This window comes from Aptenodytes forsteri, unplaced genomic scaffold (assembly GCF_000699145.1).
Source record: "Aptenodytes forsteri isolate BGI_AS27 unplaced genomic scaffold, ASM69914v1 Scaffold193, whole genome shotgun sequence".
Lineage (NCBI taxonomy): Eukaryota > Metazoa > Chordata > Aves > Sphenisciformes > Spheniscidae > Aptenodytes > Aptenodytes forsteri.
This window is the reverse complement of record NW_008795405.1, coordinates 9,954,043-9,979,913: the sequence shown is the minus strand read 5'-3', so window position 1 is coordinate 9,979,913 and position 25,871 is coordinate 9,954,043. Positions and strand designations below refer to the sequence as shown.

The 25,871-nt window shown below is 40.3% G+C and overlaps 1 protein-coding gene across 6 annotated transcripts in view; it reads left to right on the top strand.

Annotated features, from left to right (window-relative positions):
- Positions 1-25,345, top strand: part of CCDC88C (coiled-coil domain containing 88C) — a 100,897-nt gene extending 75,552 nt beyond the window's left edge. For 2 of the 6 annotated variants that reach the window (XM_019472464.1, XM_019472465.1), the window contains exons 15-30: positions 851-978; positions 1,896-2,037; positions 2,641-2,829; positions 3,205-3,366; positions 4,492-4,769; positions 9,190-9,333; positions 11,017-11,203; positions 11,443-11,588; positions 13,038-13,127; positions 13,956-14,191; positions 18,114-18,296; positions 18,702-18,770; positions 19,571-19,639; positions 20,416-20,717; positions 21,735-21,950; positions 23,187-25,345. In XM_019472464.1, the coding sequence (XP_019328009.1) occupies positions 851-978; positions 1,896-2,037; positions 2,641-2,829; positions 3,205-3,366; positions 4,492-4,769; positions 9,190-9,333; positions 11,017-11,203; positions 11,443-11,588; positions 13,038-13,127; positions 13,956-14,191; positions 18,114-18,296; positions 18,702-18,770; positions 19,571-19,639; positions 20,416-20,717; positions 21,735-21,950; positions 23,187-24,200 (3,555 nt within the window). In that variant the 3' untranslated portion in view covers positions 24,201-25,345. The remainder of the gene's footprint in view (positions 1-850; positions 979-1,895; positions 2,038-2,640; positions 2,830-3,204; positions 3,367-4,491; positions 4,770-9,189; positions 9,334-11,016; positions 11,204-11,442; positions 11,589-13,037; positions 13,128-13,955; positions 14,192-18,113; positions 18,297-18,701; positions 18,771-19,570; positions 19,640-20,415; positions 20,718-21,734; positions 21,951-23,186) is intronic. The other 4 variants (XM_009280777.2, XM_019472467.1, XM_009280776.2 and 1 more) reach the window with 4 other exon arrangements.
- The last annotated feature ends 526 nt before the right edge of the window (positions 25,346-25,871 follow it).

Sequence of the window (25,871 nt, the reverse complement as noted above, 5' to 3'; positions counted from 1 at the left end):
ATGATATGTCCTTTTTAAACATGCAGGCTGGTATTATGTCTTCTCAGGCCATTTCCACACAGACCACTTTACTGGCATAACAGCAAAGTATTGTCCCAATATACTTTCTGGTACAACTCCATCAAATCTCTTCCTCATATGACTTCCTTGTCTGGTTCTGCTTAAGTTTCTTCCAAAGAAACCTAAATGAAACCAGAACAGGCCGGTAGGTACCACAATAAGTGACCAAGCTGTGTAGTCTCCAAAGCTGTCCTGTCTCTTACATGATGATGTAATTACGCTTTTTTAATTTTGGCAGTAATTTACCATATGTCAGAAACTCAGAGTTAATAGTGAACATACACTATTACCAAGTCCCTTGGTAATAACATCTTAACCACATTATTTCAGGAAACTTTCATACTGAAGTCCTGTCACTCCTCTGTGTGCCAGTGTTGGCTGGGCTTTTCAGCAGGGCTTTTTGTCCTAGCTGAGAGGTGGGAACTCCCTCTGCTGGTGTCCCCTGACCTGCACACATCCCTTCTGTGGTACAAGGGCAAGATGTCTCCTGGCCTGCACGTATTCCCTCTTGGCAGGCAGGCAGGATGCCAGTGTTGGCAGAAGTAATCTGGTGCAGTAAACGAGACAAAGGCCAAAAGAAGCATTCTTCAGATTTATTCCAAGTAAACTATAAATAAAAGCAATCAGTTTAATTCTGCACTCAGCTGTCACTGATGAAGAATTTTAGCTGACCTTCTTGGAACTAGGATTTTATCCGATGACTTTTTCAGTACTTTTTAAAAAAATCTATAGTGCTGGATAATTATCACCACCCTTTGCACAGCAACTAATCATGTTAGTGCTGTTACAGGATTTGGTCCTGGAGAAGCTGAAGAGTCAACAGTTGTCTAGTCAGCTGGACAAACTGAGCCAGGAACTGGAGAAGATAGGATTGAACAAAGAGCTGCTGCTACAGGATGACAACGGCAATGAAGACACGTAAGGAAACTGACCTCTTAGTCATTCTTTTGACTCTGCAGGCTTTTCCTCAGCCAAACTCAAGCCCTTTACCTTTCTTTTTGGTTCTCATCCGTCTCACTCCAATTATACTTACCAATTTTGGATATAAAGCATATTTTTCTGTAGCAAGCTTGGCAGTATACTGCAAGTTTTGCAAAACGTTTTCTTGGATGGAAGGAAGAAATGCCATTTTCTCTCTCCATGCTAGCCAGTGTTACTACAGTCTTCCTCTACTCCCCAGTAGAGTAGCTGGGTAGCTATTTCAGTGTGTATTCCTCCTCATATTCTCTTTACAAGTAAGAATAGTGTCTATTGAAGAGTGTCTGTCATTACTCCATGTAATTGGTGATCCAACAACCTGTTAATATAAACGTAGGTGTTGCCTAAGAAATTCTTCATTGCAGGGAATTCCTTTGCAAGTCCTATAGTAATGAACAAAGAAACCCCAACAATCTGTATATATATGTATATAGGCCTCTTGGTAAGACCTAATTAAAGAAACATACCCATCTCGTAGGAGTCTTTAGGATCTACTGTGGATTTTTCTCCTTGTCAAGAACGTACAAAAGAGCCGTGAGAAGAAATTTCTCTAGTGTAATTAGGGGAAAAAGAGAAAAACTTATTTGCTTTTAAGTTATGTAGCTCTCAGATATTTCTGTAGAACCCTGCTGGCATTACCTCTATTAAAATTGATTGGATTTTCCAAAAGTAGGTTCCCCAGCTATAATATACCAGTAGCGATCTGCAGCAGTAGAAGAAATCATTTTCCTGAAGAAGAAAATGCATATAATGTAACATGTACTGATGTTTGGAATGGGTGAAGGTGAAGTCTCCTACCTAGATGGTAGCTCCTATCCCAGTGGCAGACATTGGAAAGCTATTCTCATGTCTTTCAGAAAATACAAGATTCTGGAGAGTAAAACTGCATCGGCACTAAAGACAACACTAGCTGTGAAAGAGGAAAAGATCACAATGCTGGAAGCCCAAGTGAAAGACTCTCTGAACTTGAACCAGCAGTTACAGAATGATCTAAATACGGTAAGAGGTTAACTGAATTTTAATTGTTCACGATGTGGGTTTTGCACATTCACATGGGTTTTTTTATTGTTTGGTTTTTTTTTTAAACTCAGCAAGAACAAGTTATCTCTACTTCCCCCTGACCCCCCCACACATACATGCACTTCCCAAAAACCTTTTTTGACTGGACTGCTTTCTCTTGTCCCTTTCTATATATAGGCACCAATTTCAGCAAAATTGTTGGGCTGGGGGCACGGCAGGAGGTTTTTTTACAAAACCACTATTTGCAGATCTCTCTTTTCCCATGTTTTTTTCATTGTCATGGTGGTGTTTTTCTACCTTGTTTCAATGAGAGTATAGGCTGAGGAAGACTGCAGTTGAAACATCTCACCTAAGAACAGTCTGTTTGTTAGGTGACAGTGAGCTTGAGTCAAAGGTCACCTGACTGGAGGCCAAGAGGCATGGATTCCTCCACCTGTCTGTGTCTCAGCTTCGCCATTTGTGAAGTCAGGGTAATGGTTCTTGAATGCCTTAAAGTCCCTACGTTGCAAGAGAGGAACTGCATATCCCATCATTATTAATATAAAATCCCACTGTTAAGGTTGTTGCTTGTTGGCTTTGCAGGTAAAGAAGGACTTTGATGCACTTAAGCAGACTCAACAGGATGGGCAGTATGCTCAGAAGTCACTGAGGTATTCTGCAGAGAAACTCATTCCCAACCACCAAATGGATGAGAAATTGGAAATGGGACACCGAGAAGCTACCGTGGAGCTGTTGAAACTGAAGGACAGGGCAATTGAACTGGAAAGGAATGTAAGTCTTCTCCTATTTCCTGTTATCTCTCAGACTTCACTTTCTATCATGAGTGGGTGGGTTGCTGGGAACTGGATTTCTGAGCTTATAGGAATCTGGTGGGTTTTCTGGAGCACGTAAGTCTACCAAATTCCTCGGGTGTCTCTTAGGATTGCATGGGACTTCAATGCTATATATCTCTTATATAACATTGTAGGGATTAATCCTGTGTATAACATCTGTCCTACTTTATTTAATACTGGGGAGAGTTTGCTTTTGCACATTTGTTGCAGAATGATCACCACTAATTGGTTCTCATCTTCGATAGGACTCCAAATGATCAGGACAGCTGTTTCATTTCTTCCTGTCACCCCTTCAATGCCATCTCTTTTTCAGAATGCAGCCCTGCATACTGAGAAGCAGCTGCTTAAGGAACAGCTGAAGCATTTAGAAACACAGAATGTCTCCTTCAACAATCAGATCCTGACACTACAGAAGCAAAACATCTTCCTTCAGGAGCACAACACTGCCCTGCAGACGCAGACGGCCAAACTCCAGGTCAGAACAGCCTTGCACCTCTGTGCCAGAAGACTGGATTTGATTATAGTAGTGTGGAGAAGATGACAGCTAATAAGAATGTTTGTAATGATAGGACGACGTAGTGATGTAAAGATGAGGCCCAGAAGGTGGAGCTTATTTTGCGGTCTGAATTTCTCTAAGCTAGGAGGGAAATTGGCTCTGTAGCTAATGTCTGGTAGCTATCTTCATCAAGAAGGTAGTTATTTAGAGAGAAATTTGTAAAATCAATACAGCAATACAGTGTTATTCCAGAAGTGCAGCTTTGCTCTTTGCAGCAGATCTTTGCTCTTTTTTTCTGTTAATGCCATGCCTGTGAAAGAGCTTGGAAGAAATGGGAAGAGGACGCAAGTCAGCTCCCAAGAGGCATTATAGCAATGGGTTCCAATCACAGTTTTCACACTTTCAGACAAAATGTCAAAGTTGCCGGTGGAAAACAGATACTCTTAAACGTTACTTTAATTTTGAAAAAATAAACTTAGCTTGAGAAGAACAGTTTTAAAGGATAACATTGGATTAGCTCTAATTTTTTTATGGGAATTTCCCTTTTCAAGCTTTTCCTCTCGCACATTCACAGGGTAATTTTTTTGTTCTTTTGACTTATTTCTCATCTGCAATTGAAGTATATAAGCAACATATAAAATCAATGCACTACCTATCTACTGAAATCAGATTTGTTAGGAGTGCTGCCCCATACACAGTGCTGCAGTTAATTTTGTTGAGTTTGGGTGAACTTAAGTTTTCGTTACTTGTACACAAACATGGGGTAACTTTGGCTTTGTACGTGATTGTCAGAGATGCAGTTGAGTTTTGAGTATTCCAGCTCATCTTGGTCTTCAGGTTCAAGAGCTTCCGCTAGTAAAACAGCGTTGTTTCAGTTTGGAGGTTATCCTGATACTTTTCAGACTGCTGATAGCATAACTTTATATGGTGCATACTACCAGCAATACCAAAATGATGCCAAATTGTCCATAAATGTCTTAAGTCTACAAAGCAATGGATGCATTCTTGATTAACTCTATACAGATAGAAGCTGCTACTACATTTGTTGTATGTACCAGTAGGTGTAAATAAGTAATGTTTGCTTTTTATTTGAGAAAACTTTAGGTAGAAAATTCAACCCTCAGCTCCCAGAGTGCTTCACTGATGGCCCAGAATGCCTTACTCCAAAATCAGCAGACAGCCAAGGAGAATGAGAATGAAAATCTACTGAAACAGAAGGAGCAGCTGAAAGCGGAGTATGAGTCATTGCTTCAGGACCATGAACACCTTGCTTCACTGCATGAACGGCAGTCTGCAGAATACGAAATGCTAATAAACCAGCACAGCTGCCTGAAAACATTGCACAAAAACCTGGATCTGGAGCACAAAGGTCTGGGTGAGAGGTAGGCTCACTGCTCAGGGGTGTAGTGTAGCCAGAATGTGCCCATGTTACAATCTTAGCCTGAAATGTTGGTCTCCAATTACAAACAGAAACTACCAAGTAAGTTGTTCCCCAGAAAAAGTGTCTTCTCATTCTTGCTATCATTAGGAGATGAGATGAAAATATTTGCAAAGTTGCAGATTTTAGACCTCTAAAGGTGGTAGACCACAGATGACTCTGGTGAGGTTTAGCAAACATGGGCTTGGGTCTTGGGGATGCTTTGTCAGAAGTAGCTTAAATGTCTTTACTACATTTAAGGATCTGCGCTATAATAACATGCAGCCTTAAAAAAATTCTCCCAGTTCTACTGTGTGGGGTATCTTTTCTAGTCGTACAGTAAGGTCTGCAAGTCACCTAGGTAATTACTTATGTGTGAGTAGTATGTATCTTGAGAATTTTAAATTATTGAAGATTGTGTGTGTCATCAACCTCGTGACAAAGGAGGCTCTCTGAAGGAAGCTGTATTGAGCTAGCTATGAGAGTGTGTTGTATTATTTATTTTCTTCTAGTTCTCACAAGCTAAGACTTTTGCTTCAGGCCCTTCAATTGAATTGTGAAATCAGAGTTATCAGTTCATTGTTTAGTCTCTCTCATTTTCTGACAATTGTGCATGGATCGAACAATATATATATATAATGTACTACTACATAAATGCCACTCTGCCTACCCCTCAAAACTTTTCTTATACAATTGTCTAATTTTGCTGGGTTCTTTCTTTTCTTGATGAGTACCAATTATTGAACATTTCTAGCCTAAGGAAAAAGTGGGTTTCTAAAAATAGATTATCTCTAGTGATAAGTGCTCAGACCACCATTGTAAACATTAACAATTTGGACTGTCTGTTACTGAGATGGGGCTGCTAGTGAGAGATGTTGCAGGGGAGCAGATGGTGGCCTTTTCTATACTCAAAGCAGGTTGATTTTGACAGTTTTTAAGAGTGCAGTGTCCTCAGCACATCAGTCTCAAAAGATACTTATCAAGGTGATTTGTCCAAGGATGGCCTGTCTCTCTATTTGGCTGTCAGAAAAAAGAGACAAACCACTTTTTTGTGTGTGTGTTGTTTTCCCTCCATCACGTGCTACGTGCAGTTCAGCTGGCTGAGGGAGCAGAGGGGAGAAAGTTAGAAAAACAGCTGTAAGAAAACTGTTTTCTTCTGCCACTCTGAGGCATTTAACTGCTAAGATGAAATATCTCGCTTCCAACTTCAGCTAGAATGCACCACCTGCTAAATTTTCCCAGAGCAGCTCAGTGCAGCCAAGAAGTTCGCTTGTGCAGTGTTGAAGAGACGGGTTTTGCTTGTCCCAACTCCGGGGTAATTGGTTTTTCTCAGTTGGTGACAGCACTGTAATCATAGTTCTGTTGCTTGCGGCAGGATTGCACTCCTGCACAAACCTATGACTGCAGCTTGTCTAGAAAAATCCACAGCAACTTTAGTTAGCTTGTGGGCTCCTAACACTGTGTAGGTCCCACTGCCAAGGTCCCCAAGGTTTGTGTAGTTCACTCTGATGCATTCTAACCACAGAATATTTTCTGCACCTGAGCAAACTTCATTAAACCTCCCTCGGCTCTATCTGCACAGTATTAGCACTGCAGTGGGGATTTATAATGGGTTGTGTGTAACTGCAGTGAAATGGCCTGTCATAGCCCAGCAAACCACAGACATGTGGGTTTGACTTAGCAAGAAAAGGAGAGTTAGTATGTTAGGATCGTTTACCATTAATAGCAGTTTCTTGACTTTGCGGTGTTTGGCTGATCATCTCAGTGAACACAGAAAGGCTGGACTCTTTTGCTGCATTTTTTAAATTGCTTTACATATTGCACATTACTGAGGGGAGGTAATAACTTTCTAGCTACATTTGATTAGCAGATCCTTGAGCATTTCTTTGTGGCTTACTCTGCAGAAGTCTAATCCTGCAGAGACACTGGAAAAACAGAATCCCTGCTGTGGAGAGTTACGTATGACAGGGACTTGTATTATGTTACCAATGCTGGCTGGTAATTATTTTTCTGGGTTCCTTTTGCCACACATTTTTTTATCACAGCTGAGCATTTTTAAAGTTCTCTGTCACAAATACCTACCCACAGTATTTCTCCTAACAAAGCAGCAGAAAGAGAGAAAGCCAAAAGGAGTAAAGAGGGATATGATTGTTCAATCTGAGGAATGGATTGTGTCATAGCCAAAATGGATTTTATTTGCATGTATAAGAAAATCTTTTTAAAACCCCTCTGTCCAAGTGCCTGATGCTTAAAGAAGCGGAGTGAACATGAGTGTTGAATAGCCTACAGGATGGGTAACCTTGCCCCCTGTGGTAGACCTTGTCAGGTGGCACAAATCCTGCTCAAATGGTAGACTCCATGCTGAATCCAGACTACAAGAAAATTTTGCCTAGGGATTTCATTAAGGCTCCAGAGATGCAGAATCACTTGCATTTTTGCAAACAGTGTCGTCTTTCTTACCTTTCACCTAATATCTAGGGGAGCAGCTGTGGTCTACATCAGGGATTCTTATGCTCAAAGGCAGCATGTAGAGCTGGGCCGAGCTGGTAAAACTGGACCAGTATACTGCTTCCCTCTAGGTAGCCCTTTTTAAAAAACAGAGGGCTTGGATAAAAATGAACGGAGTAGCCCTATCATACAGAAATGGCAAAAGAATTCACAACACAGTTTCTGCAGAGGCAGCCATGGTAATCTCTGCCAAGGGACTGACTGTGGAGTTTGTCTTCTCAGATTCTGGGTTGGCATGCAGTCTGTCTTATATCCTTCTTGGAGCTGGATGTGAAACCTTCCTCTGCTTTCAGGTTCTTCCATTTGTTGTACAGACATTGAATTTGAAATGTCCTGGAGCTGAATGGAGGAAGAAAACAAATAAATAAGGTTAATTAAACTCCACTGCTGTTACTGGGAATGAATAGCAAAAAGCAGCTTTTGTCTGGGAGACAGGTACTTTTCTGTGTGGCCCTTCAATGGACTGGAATTTGGGACAGGCTGTAATTTGACCCTGGAATAAAGAGAATGGTAGCCTGAAAGAAAAACAAGTTGGCTGGAGTCAGTGTATTTGGTGCTGTCTGCTGCTTTTGTTTTTATTTTGAAGTTTTTGTGACTGCAGAGTAACTGTGCTCTGCATTCATCGGCACTGGGATGAGAGTTGCAGATGGATGATGCTTGTTCTCTCTAGCTTTTTCAAGCAGTGCTGCATCTTCCGCCTAGTTGCTGGTTTAAAATTGCTTAGAAGGATGTTTCTTCATGACTGGCAGAGGTGTATCTGCCCAGGGATATTTCAGGGCAACATCCTTTTATCACAGACACAGAAAAACGTGCTGATGACTTTTGACATTCACTGCATCGGTGTCCCCAGTGGCTTCTGCTGGTGTGTGTGTGTGTGGGCACAGACCCCGACAGAGGCCACCAGGGGAAAAAAATATCTTCTGAGAACAGCGTGCTGTTTTGCGAAGTGGTCTCAAGCCACCTCGTTCCTTGCAGCAAGGTGCATTCTTTTCCGAATGCAGGTGGTGTAGCAGCTCAGGGAGGCTGAGCCTGTCTAGTCAATGCCTGTGCCAAGTATCAGGGGAGGTGTTCCACACCTCTGTTATTTTAGCATTCCAGAGATCGAAATTAAAGACATAGTTGATGGCATCTGCCCTCTGTCTCTGTCCCTCTCCCCACCCTGAATGATTTATGCACAAATTGTATAAACCAGGTAACAGTGGAAGCCTGGACGTGAGCACCAGTGTTGCTCTTGGGTTTCTCACTAGTGAACAAATAGAGCCACTCAAGCAGGTGGATCAGCCCCTGCTTAAAGGTGTTTTGTTGTCAACTCACTGACACTAGCCTCATCATCTGTCTGGAATATGAAGGAGATTATTACCTTTGCAGGATGCTATTACCTATGCATATAACCTAATATGCATTAGTTTGTTACCTAATAAACTGTTCCACTGCTTTCTTGTTGCTTTTAGGCTGCTGCGTTCTGCTTTTTAGTCAGGTGTTTGAAACCTGCCACTGACAATTATTTGTGAGTTGGATTCCAGTTTAATGGTGCAGTTTCCACTCACCGTGGAGACTCGCATGCTTTTTACCAAATTATCAGAATCTGGAATTGAAATAAGGTTCTGGCAATTGCATTCCAGTTCACTTAAAATTGCATATTTTTTTTTTCTTCTAAAAGCCTCCCTGTTGACTTACAGACTAAGCTGAATTTCCATGCTTTGTGTGGAATTCTTCAGACTTGGTAGATGTTTAACCACACAAATGTGTATGAAACTAATCAGGCAGGGAAAAAAAATCCTTTCTGGTAGTTGCGGGATTGCCTATTAAAAATCTTAAACTAGAAGAAGGAAAACGTTTAAATGAAAGTTGAGAGTATGCTGCTCCTCTTTTTGCAGATACAACAGTTTAATGAAACACAAGGCAGAACTGGAAGAGTTGGAAATAGTTTTAAAAACTGAGAGAGAGGTTCTGCAGCAAGAGAGGAGATCAAATGCAATAACCACTGGGGAAAATCAGAAGCTGAGGGAGGAACTGGACAGGTATGGTTCCCTTGCTAAATTCTTGTATATATTATTAAAAAGTCGATTATGCAAAACACACAGTTGTTTTGCTGTGTTGTGTTAACTGTAGCTCCAGAATACCTTCATTAATGTGTCTGTTAATTCTTCTCAATTTCTGTCTTGTTAACTTGATCGTTTTGTTTAATTCATTTAAGATTATCAGCTTCATGGACACTCAACAAATACTGTTATTCGGTGCTTTAAACATGGTTTGATTCTGGGACTTTCGTTCATTCAAAATAAGCTTCCACGTGTGGTTCAGTTCACAAATGTTTCTGTAATGAGTTGTTTCCAAGTGCTTGTCTTTAAGTAGAACTACGAATACCCAAAACCCCCAATAATATCTAGAGTTGTGTGAAATGGTTCCTACCCAGTTTTTTTCCCTTAAGGAGAACTGTATTTTGTTTTTTACACAATATGATTTAGTTCTAAGAGTTACCATTGTTTATTTTCTGCTGCCCAGAGAAAGCTGCCATTTATTGATACTTGAAAGAGACTTGATTCTTGTTATTAAAAGTGGGTTTAGTGATTCATATGATCCCTGGGTAACTGTTAACTCATGTCAAAACCCCTTTTGTGAGCTGGCATCTGAACTTTACATAATGCAGCAGTAAAATGTAACCACACACACACACCCCCAACCTGTATCCCTACTGGGCCTCTCTCCGCTATAACCAGTTCAGTGCCATTGTTCATACTACAAAGGCATTTTGAGAAATAGTTTGGTACAGATAAGGGGCCAAGGTCATACCAAGTTAAAGCAATGTCAGCTTGAATCATATTTAAAAATCACATGTTAAGTTCAGTCACAAAAGTTTCATATGCTGTCCCAATTGTAATGTACTTTAGAACACTGCAGAGCTCTACAAAGGAGGTTTCCTCAAGCTTGCTGTTTTCAACTCAATTTCTCTAGGGACAAAGGAAGATGTTGCAAAATGTTGATTGCAATGCTGGCAGAGGGCAAGGTTTAGCTGATCTGTCAGCAGATACAGAACTTAATCTTTTTTATTTATCTATTTAGTTAATTTTATGCCTTCATGATTTGTAGAAATTTTTAGGTTTACCAAAAGCTATAGAAGAATGCCACAGTATCATCTTACAACATTACGATGTCTCACAGTTCATAGAATCTTAGAATCATTAAGGTTGGAAAAGACCTCTAAGATCATCGAGTCCAACCGTCAACCCAACACCACCATGCCCACTTAAACCATGTCCCTAAGCGCCTCAGGACACTTTAGGCTTATATTTCAGGACACTTTAGGCTTATATTTCATGCATCAGGAAAAAAATTCTGTGAGCGTTCTTCATTTGTGCCAAATAGAGCTGCCTTTATATCCAAATGTTCTTAAATACGTTGTGCCTCAGAAATTTGTGGTGTTTCTTACACATAGATGAAACATAAACCTGCTATTTCCTCAATTTTCCTTTAAGTTCCTTTGTAGATTTGAAATATTTTATAAAGCTATTACTACTTTCTTAATAAAATTTTATTATATGCTTAGAATAAAAATGCCTTTAGGAGTTAGTCTTTGGAACTTAATGTTTGATTCAGTGACAGCTGCACACTGATGGTGTGGTCTTTGAATGTGAGGTACTTTCTATGAAGTGTCCTTCATAAGCCTGCTTCATGGGACTTCATAAGTCCTTCTTCATGTTTAGGGTGAATTTCTTGCACAACCAACTAAAGGCAGAGTATGAAGGGCTGCATTCGCACACTAAAGAGCTGAAAACTTCCTTGAACAACTCTCAGCTGGAGCTGAATCGTTGGCAGGCTCGCTATGATGAGCTGAAAGAACAGCACCAGTCCATGGATATCTCTCTGACCAAGCTGGATAACCACTGTGAGGTGAGTAGCTATAGGCAGGTATACTGCTGGGTTCCTGTTAGAGTGCTAACATTCATTGTGTGAAGTTATTGGCACGCTATATATAGAAGGTCAAGCTATGTGGTCATAATAACACCCCCATGTACTTCGAAGTTTATAAATTCGTATCCTAGGTTGCTATGCTATTGTGTTAGCTTGATTATGGTGCGCTTCCAGGGAAGCCAGATGCAGAGGAGAGATTAATTTTTCTTGTTTAATAGCTGCTGTCCCGTCTAAAGGGAAATCTGGAAGAAGAAAACCATCATCTCCTGAGTCAGATTCAGATGCTGAGCCAGCAGAATCAGATGTTACTGGAGCAGAACATGGAGAACAAGGAACAGTATCATGAAGAACAGAAACAGTACATGTAAGAAACTAGAGATTTGAATTGTGAAACCTAAAAAAGTAATCTAGACAAGCATAGAATACAAATCATCCATCAGGACTAGAAGGACAGGCAGGGGAATGATAGGTCTACATGATATCTGGCTAGAAAAGGGGATGTTTAGGAGGAGATACATGTAATGGGGAGAAGCTACAAAATTTCTTCACGTTGCCTTACCGCAGGCGGATGTTCAGGAGACACCTGGACAAACACAGGTCTTTTCAAATAATATAGATGAACCCATGTGGAAAACTTAGTTATAAAAGATGGAATGCTAAACCCAATGGTACTTCTCAAAGGTTTTTGAAGAGCTTGGGAAACAGCTGAGTTGTGACGAAAATTTAGTCTTCTGAGAGTCATTTTATATTCAGATTTCTGAAGAATAGCAAATATTCATACTCTTCTAGGGTTTTTTTGTCATTTGCGTTATAAGAAATACTTCTTTTGATGTTGTTTTTAAGGATGCAAGTGTCAACATACATCACTGCGTCCCCCATGCACAGGGGGTGACATGTTTAAGTGAGATACCCTGTTTAGACATATTGTACGTTTACAAAGGATCCTGTTCTCACTGAAGTGAATTTCTCTTATAGGTATGAAAGAAGGAAGAAAAGTGTTCTTAATCCCAAGAATTTTAGTCTAAGCACCTCAGGATGATGTGGTAGTTACTGACTGAGTTTTATTTCAGTACTGGATTATATGGTTGAAATGTTAGAAATTGATTGCTGAAATTGGCTGAATATAGTTCAAATGTACTTTAAGCATATTTATCTCAGTGTCTGACAGTTCTGTGATGGAGGTACATTAGACCTACTACTTGAATGAAAAAAGATTTGATAATATCCACTGTGCGGGTTAATAAAATAATGAGTAAAAAAAATAGTAAGATTACATGGCACTGCTGAAAGTGCTTTGACACTGCTTGCAGGAGACCGAAGTAGTCTTAAAAAGATCAAACATTATTTATTTCTCTAGTTACAACAGAGAAAGCGGAACAGGAATAAAATACCTAGTTATCATGTAGACAAGAAGTTCACACTATGTAAGGATCTTAACCCTTGAGTAATTGTCAGCGATCTGTGAATAAGACTGAACAATCAGCAAATGAATTTTCAAAAAACAGAATAAGATTAATCTTAACACCCACCAGACAAACTCTGCCTGAGTTATTAGTGAGTAATCTAGCACCGATCTTCTGTTGTTGTTTCACCTTTCATGCTTATTGCAAAAAAATCACCCATCAGCAAGTTTGGTAGGCTTTTGCATTTGCCCTCTCTAAACAGACAGTGAATGAGCTCAGTAGGATTCTGAAGGTTATGCAATAGGAAAATATTTCGGTCTCTTTCCTCTCTTGGTGGCTTTTGGTCTTCAATTTTTTGATTATGCTTAATTTCATACAGATGATTCAGAATGTGCTTTTCCCCCTCACAGTGATAAATTGAATGCCTTAAGAAGGCACAAGGAAAAACTTGAAGAGAAGATAATGGATCAGTACAAGTTTTATGATCCTACTCCAAAAAAGTAAGTCACATATGGGTTCAGTTCTGCTATTGTACAGATTTGTGAGGGTGAGAAAGGGCTCTCCATAACTGGAGATAACAGAAATTTCATCTGAAATAAGGACAGTGTCATCGCCACTTCTCTCTTCACTCTCACTCAGCAAGCCATTCCCTGAAGCAGCAGGTTGTGTTAATATAGAGCGCAGTACCTCAGATGGGGCCCTCTGTTTTAATACTGGAATCTGAAACAGTATTAACTGGAAGAGAGCCACGTTGCCCTGATGAATATCATCTTATCCCTAGCAGAGGGGGAGGGACCCCCAGTATGGTGACTAAGCAGCAGGAGGAGCTTCCAGAGCTGCTCTTTCAAAGGGGATAAGCAGTGCATCGGAGAGAAAGGACTTAAAATTATATTAAGAACAACAAAAAAGAGCCAAGCTAATTCCACCACACATAGTTCTGACTGATAGCCTTAGCAAAGAAGAGGGAGTCATCTTTAAAGTAATTTTCATTTCTTCCCTTTTCAGTCTGTTCCTGTAGTAGAGCTTTTCACACTGTTAAAATGTCTTATATGGGTCCATATGTGTAGTTTAGACTTCTAGCAGAGGGAATGGTTGTCTTTCTCACATTTCTCATGCTGAAAAAATATTTCTGTAAAATAATTTTGACTTTGGGAGAGAAATGGATCTCAAGCTCTGTGAAATTCATGCTGCATCTTTCCAACCGATTCATGACAATAAACAAATAAGAATGTAGGATGGCCTGATGGCTCTAGCACAGCTGTAAACTTCTTCGGGGAGTATTTCTTGTAGTGTTTTATGAATCCCATTCACAAAACCTGCTTTATCAGGAAAAATCACTGGATTGGAGCCAGAGCCTTAGTCAAACTGATCAAGCCAAAGACTACAAGGGAGCGGTTGAAACTAGCAGCAGAAAGCCCTCCATGGCATTCTGAATCCCCAGAGACGGTAAACTCTCCATCTGCTTCGCAAAAACTGAAACATCAACAAGAGACTCAGGATAATACCTCTCAAGGGTCAAACTCTATGGAAGAGAGAGAGAACCCTGGGGGTTCTTCAAACAAAGGTAAGAAATGCCCAGCCTAAATTCATGAGCCGAACAGTATTTTTTGAAAAGATTTTAAAAAGGTTTTAAAAAGATTTAATATATAGGATATGTTAATACTCCATCACATTATGTTTTATATCCCTTTTTTTAGTAATCTAAAAGTTTTAGTAAGCAAAAAAACCCTAAAGCTGAGTAAACTAAAAGGTGGGGTTTTAGTTTGGTTTGTTCCTTTTGTCTACTTCTCCCTTCAGCTTTTGTATATAGTTTCTTGGTTTGCCTGAATGTATTGCATTTTACTGAATAAGTTGGTGGAAATACTTCATTTACTGGGGTTTGCAACAAAGCAGTTTAAAGTTGGACTGTATAATATTATGGTTCATTAGCAACTATTTTTCAAATGGGTAATAGGTGGTCTTCCAGCCGCTGCCAGGAGATGGCGCACGTGCAAAAGAAATAACATAGAAAATGCTAATTTCTTGTAATCTAATTATTTTGGAGGTTGATACCTTCAGATTATCAAAGTGTTTCGACTTTGAATCAAACTAAGAATTTCTTAGTGTTAAATGATGAAATGATTTTTTTGAACACGAAGGCAAACATAAGGAAGATGGAATGATTTCTTCCTGTTTAGTTAGTTCATACATTAAATCAGTATTCCTAATTATGGGAAATTTAAAGGAAAGCTCCTCAAAATAAATACTCTGTGATCTTTGTTAAAGGTAATATATATCCCAAGCTTTGCTTATTCTATTGAGATCACTTCTGTCAGCTTCTATATATAGATCGTTGTCCTCCAGGAATCCTTTTCAAGAAGCAGTTTTGAAATTAATCCTTAAATGATAATTCCTGTCTTCTGACTGGGGAGTGTGGGAAACAGAAGGGGAGCAGCTGAGGAGGGTAGAACTGTTGTTATAAACTACTGCAAGTGTCTGGCTGAAGTTTTTGTTTTGATTGGGTTTTATATTTCCCTTTCTCCATTCTAATTCTTCGAGGTCGTTGATTCACTTAAAATAAAAATGCATGTCTCGGATCATCCATGTGATTCCAGGAAATGTTAAGTGTTTAACATGCATCCAAAGTTCAACCTGGGAATTTGGGTTTGGGTTTCCACAGAACAAGGCCCTCGTGGAGTGCCAGAGATAACAGAAAGTCTCTGGGGCTTCATTCTTTTTGAAGTTATATGAAACATGCTTATGTTGAGATGATGAGCATCAGTATCAAAGCCTAGAAGACATCTAGGAAATTTGAGTATATTATCACTAAGTATGTGATAATAAAATATCACATGCACACCTATTTAATTTTCCTTTATTAAGTAAAAACATTTTGGGTGATCTAACAGTAATTTCTTAATGGACTTGCTTATATTTTATGTATACGCATTAATCTGAGTCATATTAACTATGATTAATTATGCATTAATCAGTCCTCCAAATATATGTGTTAGTCTTTGTTTAGCCTTTTTTGTTTTTACTGGTTGTGTAGTCTTTAATCTGTTTTAAGACACTTAAAAGTTTTATTTACAAGGGTTTTTTTACTTTTTTTTCTTCTTCTTTTTGGGATACCTGGGTGATAACAATTTAGCTGCGCAGCGCAGAAAGATTGCCTTTTTGAGAAGCAAAATCAAGGATAAAGAAAAGTCTCCTAAGTCTCCATCGAATCATCAGTCTCTCTCTAATCGGCTCCGGTTCTGGTCTTCTTCCGACATCCCATCCTCTCCTAATGAACCTCTTTCTTTCCCGGAATTGGGAGATTTCTAACACCTTCTCTTTAGCATTTATCTTCATTTATTTCTGACAAATATTTTAAACAAAAAAAAAAAAATCCCATGTGCCTTAAAAGAACACACACCTTGATAGAAACACTCAGCATGTCTTTACAATACTCTAAATACAAGTACAGATTAGTGAACATGGACTTAAGTTTTCCTATAGAAGATGAATCACTATTGCACACTGTGGATCATTTCTTCAATGCAGCACACTTTTAGGGGATCTCATGGCATACAGTTTGCGTATGTATATTGGCTGTGGTGCATGTTATAAGTAAGTGAAGTTGCCGTGCGCTTCGATATTTTCTTGCAATCACATATTTGCATCTTGTCCAGTTAAAGCGTTGAACTGATTTGCTGTTGCTATGCTTTCTACAATGTTGTAGTCCTACTAAAATATAAATCTCATATATAAGCAGTCTCAAATCCTGGAGATTTTTCCAACATTCTGTGCCACTAAATGCTAAAAATGGCAGGTTTTTTAACACCTTTGTCTGCTTTTAAATAGTTTAGCTTTGAATATAGAGTGGAAGCTACTGGGAAAATTATTCTCCGCAAAGCGTCTTGACTTTTGCGTTCAAACCTGCTGTTTAGCAAGGTTTTACATTTCCAGCTATGAAAATTCATCTTGAATTGAGCTAAAGTTTCAGTTTCTGCTGCTTCAGTTTTGACAGATTTTTTTTGGAAGAAGAAAGTAGATTTGTTCTCTTAAGATTGGGAATAACCTTCATCATGGATCCATTGCCCAGAATTCTTATTGCCTGATAGTCACGACCTGGTGGCTTCTGAAATGAATGTGTGGGTCCAGTCCCCACTCTGTTAGAGAAACATACGCACCACAGGCAATACGCAATGGGAAGCTCAGCAGAGAGGCCGAAAGATCTCGTCTCCCTTCTCACTCTGAGAAGTGGTCCCTCTGTAGCACAACCAAGGACACTGGTGCAGCAGCCTGTTGCTGCCCATTTTGGGACTTACAGAGAACACTTGTCTCCAGGGCAATTAATAATTCTGGCATCTATGGAAGGTGTTAAGTGCATCTACAAAGTTGATTAGAAATACAGATTTGCACGACAAGCTTTAGCCAGTAATTGCCCCTATAGGCATGCCATAAACTTCAATTCTGGGAGAAAAAGTGCCAGCCCTGTGCTATGGAGCCCATGCAGACTGTGGGAGAAAACATTGTTTCTGAAGTCAACTTCCAGGAGTCATCTAAGATGATTGTGACTTGGTCCAGTTCTCTAATACAGCTTTGCTGCTGCTCGGTGCTTTGAACTAACTGTCTGTCCATTGTCTCTGCAAGTTGCTTATTTTGACCACTGCACTCTGCTGTGTTTTCAGCATTTAGTTAGTTAAGCAAGTACTCCATAGAAATATATAGAAAACTAGAATCTTGCATCTCATTAAGGGTGTTTCCTATAGTAATTCTTTAAATTTTGTTCTATGTGTGCCTTAAAGCGTTACATTCACATTATAAGAAATGAATTAACCTACTTCATCGCTAGGAAAGATGTCTTCAGCCTTCTGAGTCTAGGTAATATTCTAGGAGGTAGTTTTTGTTGATATCATTCTAAGATCCCAGGAATTCCACTTAAAAATCATTGCACCAGAGCTTTATAAGAGCAGCAGAGTTTTAACCTTGTAGAGACTGAGCTCTTACCACAGCAAAGATCCAAACCTGAAAGCAATTAGCTTAGCGTGCAGATCATGCTAGATAATTTCCAAATCAGCATTATTTCTCTTGGAATAAGAGCATGACTTCTGTCACTCTTTCCTTATTCTATTTTATTACTGAAGTAAGTGCTTTTAAAATGTACCTGCAAGGAATAACGTTATGGGAATTTCACACCTCACTTACCTTTTCTGCATTCATGTCTTTGCTCCTTTTCTTCCTCCTTTCACAGTAATTGTTGCATGTATAATATCAACCCTCCCACTGGCACTAAGCAGCCCTTGTCACTCCCACACTTTACAGAGAGCACACATGATTGAAAAACTGTCGCAGAAATTTCCTATCCAATACTGAACTGTTTGTGGAAAAGCTTGCAAAACTAGCGCCTCTGTTGTGCAGTTTCTTTGTGCCTGCTTGTCATGTTTGTATGGGCAGATAAATACAAATTTCCTAATGCTATTTTTCATTGACTTGTATTTATTTACCTCTCTCCCCCTCAGTGCTAATGGATGTAAAGCAAAAGAGGAATTCCCATCACGGAGGCAGCAATGATAATGTTGAAATCTCGGCAGACTCTGCGACAAAACACTGCTGTGTGGAGCTGGGTCCCAGGACTTACTCGACCTCAGCTATTCATCTGCACACTTCCACCCCCATCTCCAGGCTCCAGAGCAGACCAAAAGGTGTGCAGTGCATTTGATATACCAACTCTTAGTACAAGTCAGGCTACTTCGTAGTTCCTGCTTGGGTGAAACATGGCTTCTAGTGGCATTCAAGTACAAAAAGAGAGCACTAGTATTTTCACTCCTACTTTAGCTGCTTAATGGTTTAATTGTGAGGAATCCCTGTTTCTGATCTCTTGTAATGTCATCAACTTGACAGTCCACATTTGGATGTCAGTTCTCCTGTGGTTCCCTGCCCAGTGGTTCACAGCAGTGGTTGGAAGATGGCTGCTCTTCCAATGTTGGCTCTATAAAACCCTCTTGATCACCTCAGTCTTCTACACTGCTAGAATGCATTGGAGACTGACCTGAAGGATTAATCTTACTGTGTTTAATATTGCCTTTTAAGTTTTGTGTTCTTTCCAGGCTCTAATTCAGAAGATAATCTATGCGAACAGTCCCCTGAGGCAGAGTTTGCAAGCACCAGACAGCATGGTAAGCTTGTAGCATATACGAATGCTCTAAACATCTACATTAAGACTTTTGTTACATTGCATCCACGTGAACTGTCCTGGTGCATTTTAGTTAAATTAACATGATAGAATGCGATGTAGTAACGCAACACCATTTTGGGAATGTGGGTCTAAGTACTTCTGTTTTTCTGTTGAGAAGCTTTTAATGGACGTTTTCCCAAAATAAATTTTCAGAAACAATGCTGACATTGAGACGAGTTGCCTTGCCCCAGCAACAGACCCTTTAATGCATGTCGTACAGATTTGTTGCTGATTTTTCTGGACAATGTTCAATTCCTTCCTTAAGGGAGTGAATCAGCAATAAAAAAAATTCAGGGTAGGGGGTGTGGATGCACGGTGGGAACACTGGTGCAGCAGCAGCACTGCCTGCTTAGAGATTTGTGGAAGACTTAATTTGCAGGCTGGTTACCAGCTCGTTCCAAAGAAACAAACTGAGAAAGAGACAGCAGCTTATTGTTGAACTTCGTCAGTATTTACATTACTTTGTTTATAGTTGCTGTAAAAGCAAAACCCAGAACATATTTCTTTGTGCAAAAAATAAGTGAGAAAAACTAGATGGATCCTGAACAATTTGACTTGAAAAATGAAAATGGCTTCTACTCTGTCCAGACTTTGGCATCCTGTGTATATTACGTTGTTAATGTTTTCAAAGTGACTTAGTTGCACAGGTCCTATTTTCAGAAGGCAGACTTTAGCCAAGTCTTTTAGAGAACCAGAGGAACTTAAGATCTGTTTGTTCAATGCTTCTTTTGTGTTTTTCAGTGTCCAGGCCAAACAGTTTAGAGAGCAGTAGAAATGCTTCCAGCAGTAGTTCACCTCTTAATTTGAAAGGTAAAGCTTTTACGGCTGAGTTCTGACAAACAGGAAGTAAAATTCCATGAAACTGTGCAAAATGCCATTTTCCTTCCAATTAAATTCGAAGACTGTTGTTTTGAAATTGTAATGATTATGCAATCTGGACATGGCTGTCTTGGGAATCAGAACTGCTGGCAAGAAGTATTTTTCTAAGATTGATTCTGGCAAGGGGTGGCTTTTAAGGCAGGCAGTCTAGTTTTGCTTCAGTCTGACTGGCATCATATTGTGGGAAGTATCAGGCCACTCTTAAGACTCCCTTTACAACAACAGGTCTCTACTGTTCTTACTCTGTACACAGCTTGTGTCCAGAATCAGTGTGCTCTGGAGATACACTTCTGCTGAAATTGTGCATCCTTGAAGGATGCCAGGAGACCTGGCACTGTGGAAAAATCCACTTTCTGCTTTCCCACTGGCAGGTTCTGGCTCTCAGATCACACACAGCCAAGACCGTGAGAACTTCTAGTGGCACAGAGATGGTAAAGAGGCCCCCTTACTGTCTGTGTTATTCCTATTCTTTGGGCAAGTAGTTGTGCTTGTTTAACACGGGCTCGAAGTATGTACCTGTAAGACATTTACTAGTCCTGATTTTTAAAAGTTCTGACTGCCTTGAGTTTGTGGGAGAAGAAAGGTCAAAAATGCCACCTAGTCTGTGTGGAAGTGGCCCTGGATGATAAAGTTCCTACCTCAGTGAGAAATCTACTGAAATGAGGGGGAAGAACAGTGTCTTTAATGATATTTATGCTTCTCCTCAGGTTCCTTAGATCATATCCATGGTAGAACCGAGAGCCTCAGCAGCGAAGATATGGTGCCAAGCAGAGAGGCACCAGCCTTGCTCCGAGATACCTATCCCTTTCACTCCGCTTCTGCCATCTTAAGCCCTAGCAGCAGGCATGAGTCCTCCTCCCACAGGAATGGTTTGATCTCTTATGATACATCTCAGAAGAGTATCCCATCCCAGTCTTACACAGGCAGGCAACGGTCTGCTTCACCTGGCAGTGAGATGGTAACTTTGGAAGAGTTCTTGGAAGAGAGCAACAGGCTGTCCCCACCAAATGTAAGTAAACAGAGCTAGATAGCCCATCTCAGATGTCAAAAAACTGTTCAAAGCTGATTCAGGGGGATGAGGGCATAGGGAAACAAGGAAAGACAAGATGATCCTTGTTCATACGTGTGGAACTTGCAGAGAACTATCAAATCTTGCAAAACGAATGAAACAGTTCCAACAACTAAGGCAAGATTAACTTTCACACAGCACTCTGCTAATTTATTTTGGTGTATCAGTTATGGCAAGTCAGGCAGGTAATTTACTGCAAGTACTGTGTCTTGGACTGCTGGGGCTTTTTAATATCAAACACTTGTGGTCAAGGTTTCGTATTATATCATTAGTTCTCAGTTCCAGGTATTTTTATTTGTGAACTGATAAGTTTTCTGTGTAATTTTCAGCTGCTAACTCTGTAATTAGAAATGAAACCTAACAGTAGTTTTCAATTGAAGTGCAAATTATGCAGTTGTTAAAACCATCTCCTAATCTGAAAATACCATCAGTGCATTTGAGAGAGAATATTTTTCTTGCTGAAGGAAGTTCTCGATGCTTTCACCATGCTGCATGTTTGTGTGCTGACTGGCACTGTTCTGGTGGTTCAATGACTGCAAGAATATGCCTCACGCTGAAGTGCTTTGTCAGAAATGAAATGTTTGTTTTTCTAGATGGCATTTGTCTTTTACTGCTCAGACATGCTGTACAGTAGTGAGGCGGTGCAGTATCAAGCATGTTAATATCTTAAGAACAATTCACTGATAGTGTAAGTGAACAGATGTTTCTGTTTCATGAATGCCTTGGTAACCGTATTGAAATCAACAGAGCTGTACCATGTTATGGCATCAGTAAATTCTGGTCCTTGAATTTTCAGAGCAATACTTAAATATACCTCCTATTCCCTCATTATCTTAAATACAATTCTTAGCTTTTAGAAATGTTTAAAATTTGATTTTTTTTTTGTAGTTACTTTGTCTGTAACTACCTGACCATGTCTCTATTTTCATTCTTTCTGTCATCCTTGTTCCTTTTCAGCGTCGGCGCAGTTTAAATGAGAGTGAAATGATTTCATTGCACCAATTTCTGTTAGAAGCTGATGCACTGTATCCCTCTTGCTACTCCCTATGTCCTTCCCTCCATCAGGAACCTTCGCAGTCACTCGAATCGGTCCTCAGTCATTCATGTCCCGACAGCGTGAGGCACAGAACAGGCAGGGGAAGTAGGAGATCTACTTCACTCTATATCCCCAGGGTATCCATTGTTCTTGCTATGAAGGCAACAGCTCCCAACTTACCACAGCTTTTGCTAGCATATTAATACCTATAGAAGCATACTGTAACTCTTAGCTGTTATTTTAAAGGCTGCCAGATCACTTGCATTAATTGCTCATAAAGTATTTCCAGTTCTTGTTCATAAACATGCGTGTTTTTGGAGGACTAGTCATTCTGTAATGTTAATGTGCGTAACAGAAGTTTAAAGTGAAGTTAAAAATAACCCTAACACTTTAACATTTAGTTGAGCATAGAAATCTTCCCGCTGCACTATTACCATTGATGGTGTTCACTTCTAGCAAATGAGTTTTGTGACTGGAAGAAACGTTTGGAACGCTAATGAAATGAATATATTATATTAAGCTTTAACATAATCCCTAGAGAATAGTAAAGAAATAAATTCCATGAGCTTCTTTCAGCACATTTTTCGTGAAGACAGCATGTCCCTTAACTGCTCTGAGCATGCCTCGTACTAATAGTCCAATGGCAGCTGATCAAACGTCACCATTTTTGGCTGGCATGGACCACACCCATGAAATATTCATTGTATATTTTCTTCTACTGCCAGGTTAATTGTCTGACTTGAAATTTGCAAGTTAATTGTGGACAAGCAATAATTTCTCCATTTTTGTAATGATTTTTTGTACATTTCATTATATTGTACACGCAGCTTTTAACATATATAGATATTGACTGGGAGAAGTGAGGGGGATCAATGGAGAAGCAATGAAACTTTCTTGTAATGCTAGCACATGTCCCCAAGGTATTCTGTCCTGTTATATCCCTGAAGTTACAGTAGGGTGTTATCCAGATGAACTGTGTTCTGGAAGATGACAGACCATCATTGATATCTGCTGATACCAATGGCTGTCATTAATATGACATTGATGTTACGGTGACAGTGGCTGATGTGAAAGGAAGCAAAAGAGCTGCTGCTCAGGTTGCAAGTGAGATTAATTTTTTTAAATTTGAGACAATTAATCTGGCAAACAAGGCTGTCATGATCTAATTATGATGTGCATGTTACTCTTTGATTTGGATTTATACCCATTGTAAACATTTATATCTTCTGTTCCCCACTTTAAATATAAAATCTATAGTTGTATTTGGGTTGAATTAAGTGGGAAGGAAGATTATCTGAACACAAAGCTCTACAGGATTCTTTAAACAAAAAGTGTTGTCATTAATGTGGCATGTGCATATTTTCTCACACCAGGACACCTCCAGTAACAGAGATGACTTGCTCGGCGATTATTTTAGGAAAGCAAATGAGCCTTCAGCTACTGGGAACCTGCTGGTTCAGCCGTCCAGAAAGGAAGCTGCTAAGATGCCCACTAGTCTTGTTGCTCCAACTGTAAAGATGACCATCGCCAATGAAGAAGGAAGAATGGCTAAGCCTGGAAATTACATGAAGCCAAACCTCAGACAAGTTGAACCTGAGCCTCTGGCAAATCCACAGGGGTCCCTTAAGCTTTCTCACACGCCACAGCACCAGCCCGCCAGTGGGATGCGGCAGATGGCACAGCCTCAGCAACCTGGAACCACGAGCAGGAGGAGTACATCACTGAGCAGGGCATTTAGCTTAGCCTCTGCAGACCTCCTCAGAGCCACTGGCCCGGAGACGTACAGGCAGGAGAGCCCTCAGAAGTCAGCAGCAGACCTGCGTGGGGGCAAGGACGCTGTCAGTCAGACCGCTAGGGCTTCTGCGCCAATGAGCTCCCAGGCAACCTTAAGAGAGAGGCCACAGTCTGCAAAGGTGGCAGGTTCCTTGCAAAGTGTTGATTCCCACTGCTGGCAGCTTGATGCAAGGCGCCTTTCCCTGGCCTCACCAAAAGATGAGAGGCTGCTCTCCTTCCATCAGTTCTCTGCCTCACCCACTGCATCCACCAGCAATCTGAACGTGCAACAACAGGAGCGTGTCAACCCTGGGCAACACTACTTACCCGCATCACATACTCCCTCTAAAGTCAAACACAAGCCAGCCCCTCGTACTGGGGAGGTGGCCACAGTGGCCCCTGCCAGAGCTGTTTCCAGCAGCACTGAGGGAAATACTTCCCTAGGGCAAGGCCAGGGCGATGCCCTACTTACCAAGTGCCAGGGTAAGCTGCCAGAAGGCAGCGCTGGGACTATGGAGGAGCCCATGAGAGGAAGCAGCTCTGACAGCACTCCCGGGTCTCCGGATTCCCAGGGGGATCAGCAGACGGTTTGGTATGAGTATGGGTGTGTGTAACCCATGGATGCAGCTAGTAGTATGTGTGTTTGGCATTGCTGATGTCCAGGTAGCATTTGTCTAGACACTGTGCCAGATCTTAGAGGCATCACCTGCATGCTGCTCTGAGTGTTCTCTGGGTGCTGTTTTCTAGTTGGACAAAGTATGATTAAGAGAAACGAGCAAAACTCCAGCCCTTCTTTTGACACTGTTGTGCCTAAAACAAAGTGGAAGCCTGACCTAATCTCACAGCAGGCTTGGCACCTGATTGTCACAGGTGCTGAGCATTCCCCACTCCAGGAGAAGCTTAGCAGGGTCCTCTGTCATTGCTGCACTGTGCACCCCTTTTACCTGCATTAAAGAAGAGTTTCACAGGTCACGTGTGTGTGCTGAACCCAGACCCACCATTGATAAATAACTTAACCATACTGAAAAGGTCATGTAAAAGCCAAACTTCTCCCCCAAAGACAGAACCAGACACTTGGCTTAAGTAGCTTAAAGAGAAAGCTGAAGAGCAAAAGTGTGTGGCTTTAGCCATGGATCTGTTAAAATCAATTGTTCTTGCCACAGCCACACTTTATAGAGGTAATGTGTAGACTTCAAGGGTCACATCTTAATCTTCCCCACTGGGACTGTGTAAACACAGAGAGGTCAGTGTAATTACCCCACTGCCTTCACTATAGCTGCAGCTCAGTAGATCCCTGACTCTGCAAGCCAAGTGGTGCTGCATTTTGAAACTTGTTTTGTCTTTTATACAAACACTGGAACTAATGCAGTCTTTCAGGGGAGATGCCATTTCAATTGCAAAGGTGGCATCTCATGTACAAAAGTGTCTTGTAAGTATGTATATAAGAAGCTCAAGTATTGTATAAGAATGCTGTGTAAATTGTATTATTACATCCTTGTGTGCATGACAGCCCACATCCTAAGTGATATGTGGGATTTTGATTCTTAGAAATCCTTGTTTGTGTCTCCAAGAACTTTGCTCAGTATAGAAAGCAAAATAATTTTGTATACATGTGAGAGAAATATACTTTTAAATCTATTTATGTGCAAAGAAATTCCTTGTATGTTTCTGTCCAGAGTGTCATCAGCTGCTTATGTATATATGATCAAATGTGTACTTTTAATTCTATTTCATGTTTGTAAAGCTGTTTTTTTTGCAATAGACTAAATCCTTAAAAAAATAATACTTGTTTTGCTGGTTCTGATTTAATCTAGTAAAAGCTAAAACTGATTCAGCCGAGGATGTTTTTGTTATCTAGTATGTAGTAAACACATTCTGGAAACTACAAAATTGTTTATAATAAAGATTAAAATAAAATAGATGGATGTTGTACTTTTTTTTTTCTTCGGGGGGAAAAAAAAACAACCCACGATTCATGGTGCTGGGAGATCTGTCTACAATAGCTTTGTGTAAGCCTCAGTATTGATTGGCGTCTCTGTGTGGCAGGGTTGTATGTGTTTTTATAATGTTGCCACAAAAGAAGTATCAGAAATCTTTCCATTTGATTGTAACCTTCTTACTGAAGACTTCAGGAGGATTGATCATGCAAATTAAGTGACTTCTAGGTCACCGTAGAATCAGACCGTTAGATTTTATGTTTCTCTGACCACTTCAGACAATGCTAAGCATGCTGTCAATTTTCACCAAGCTTGCATTTTGTACAGTCTGTTTTGTGCTTAACTCTC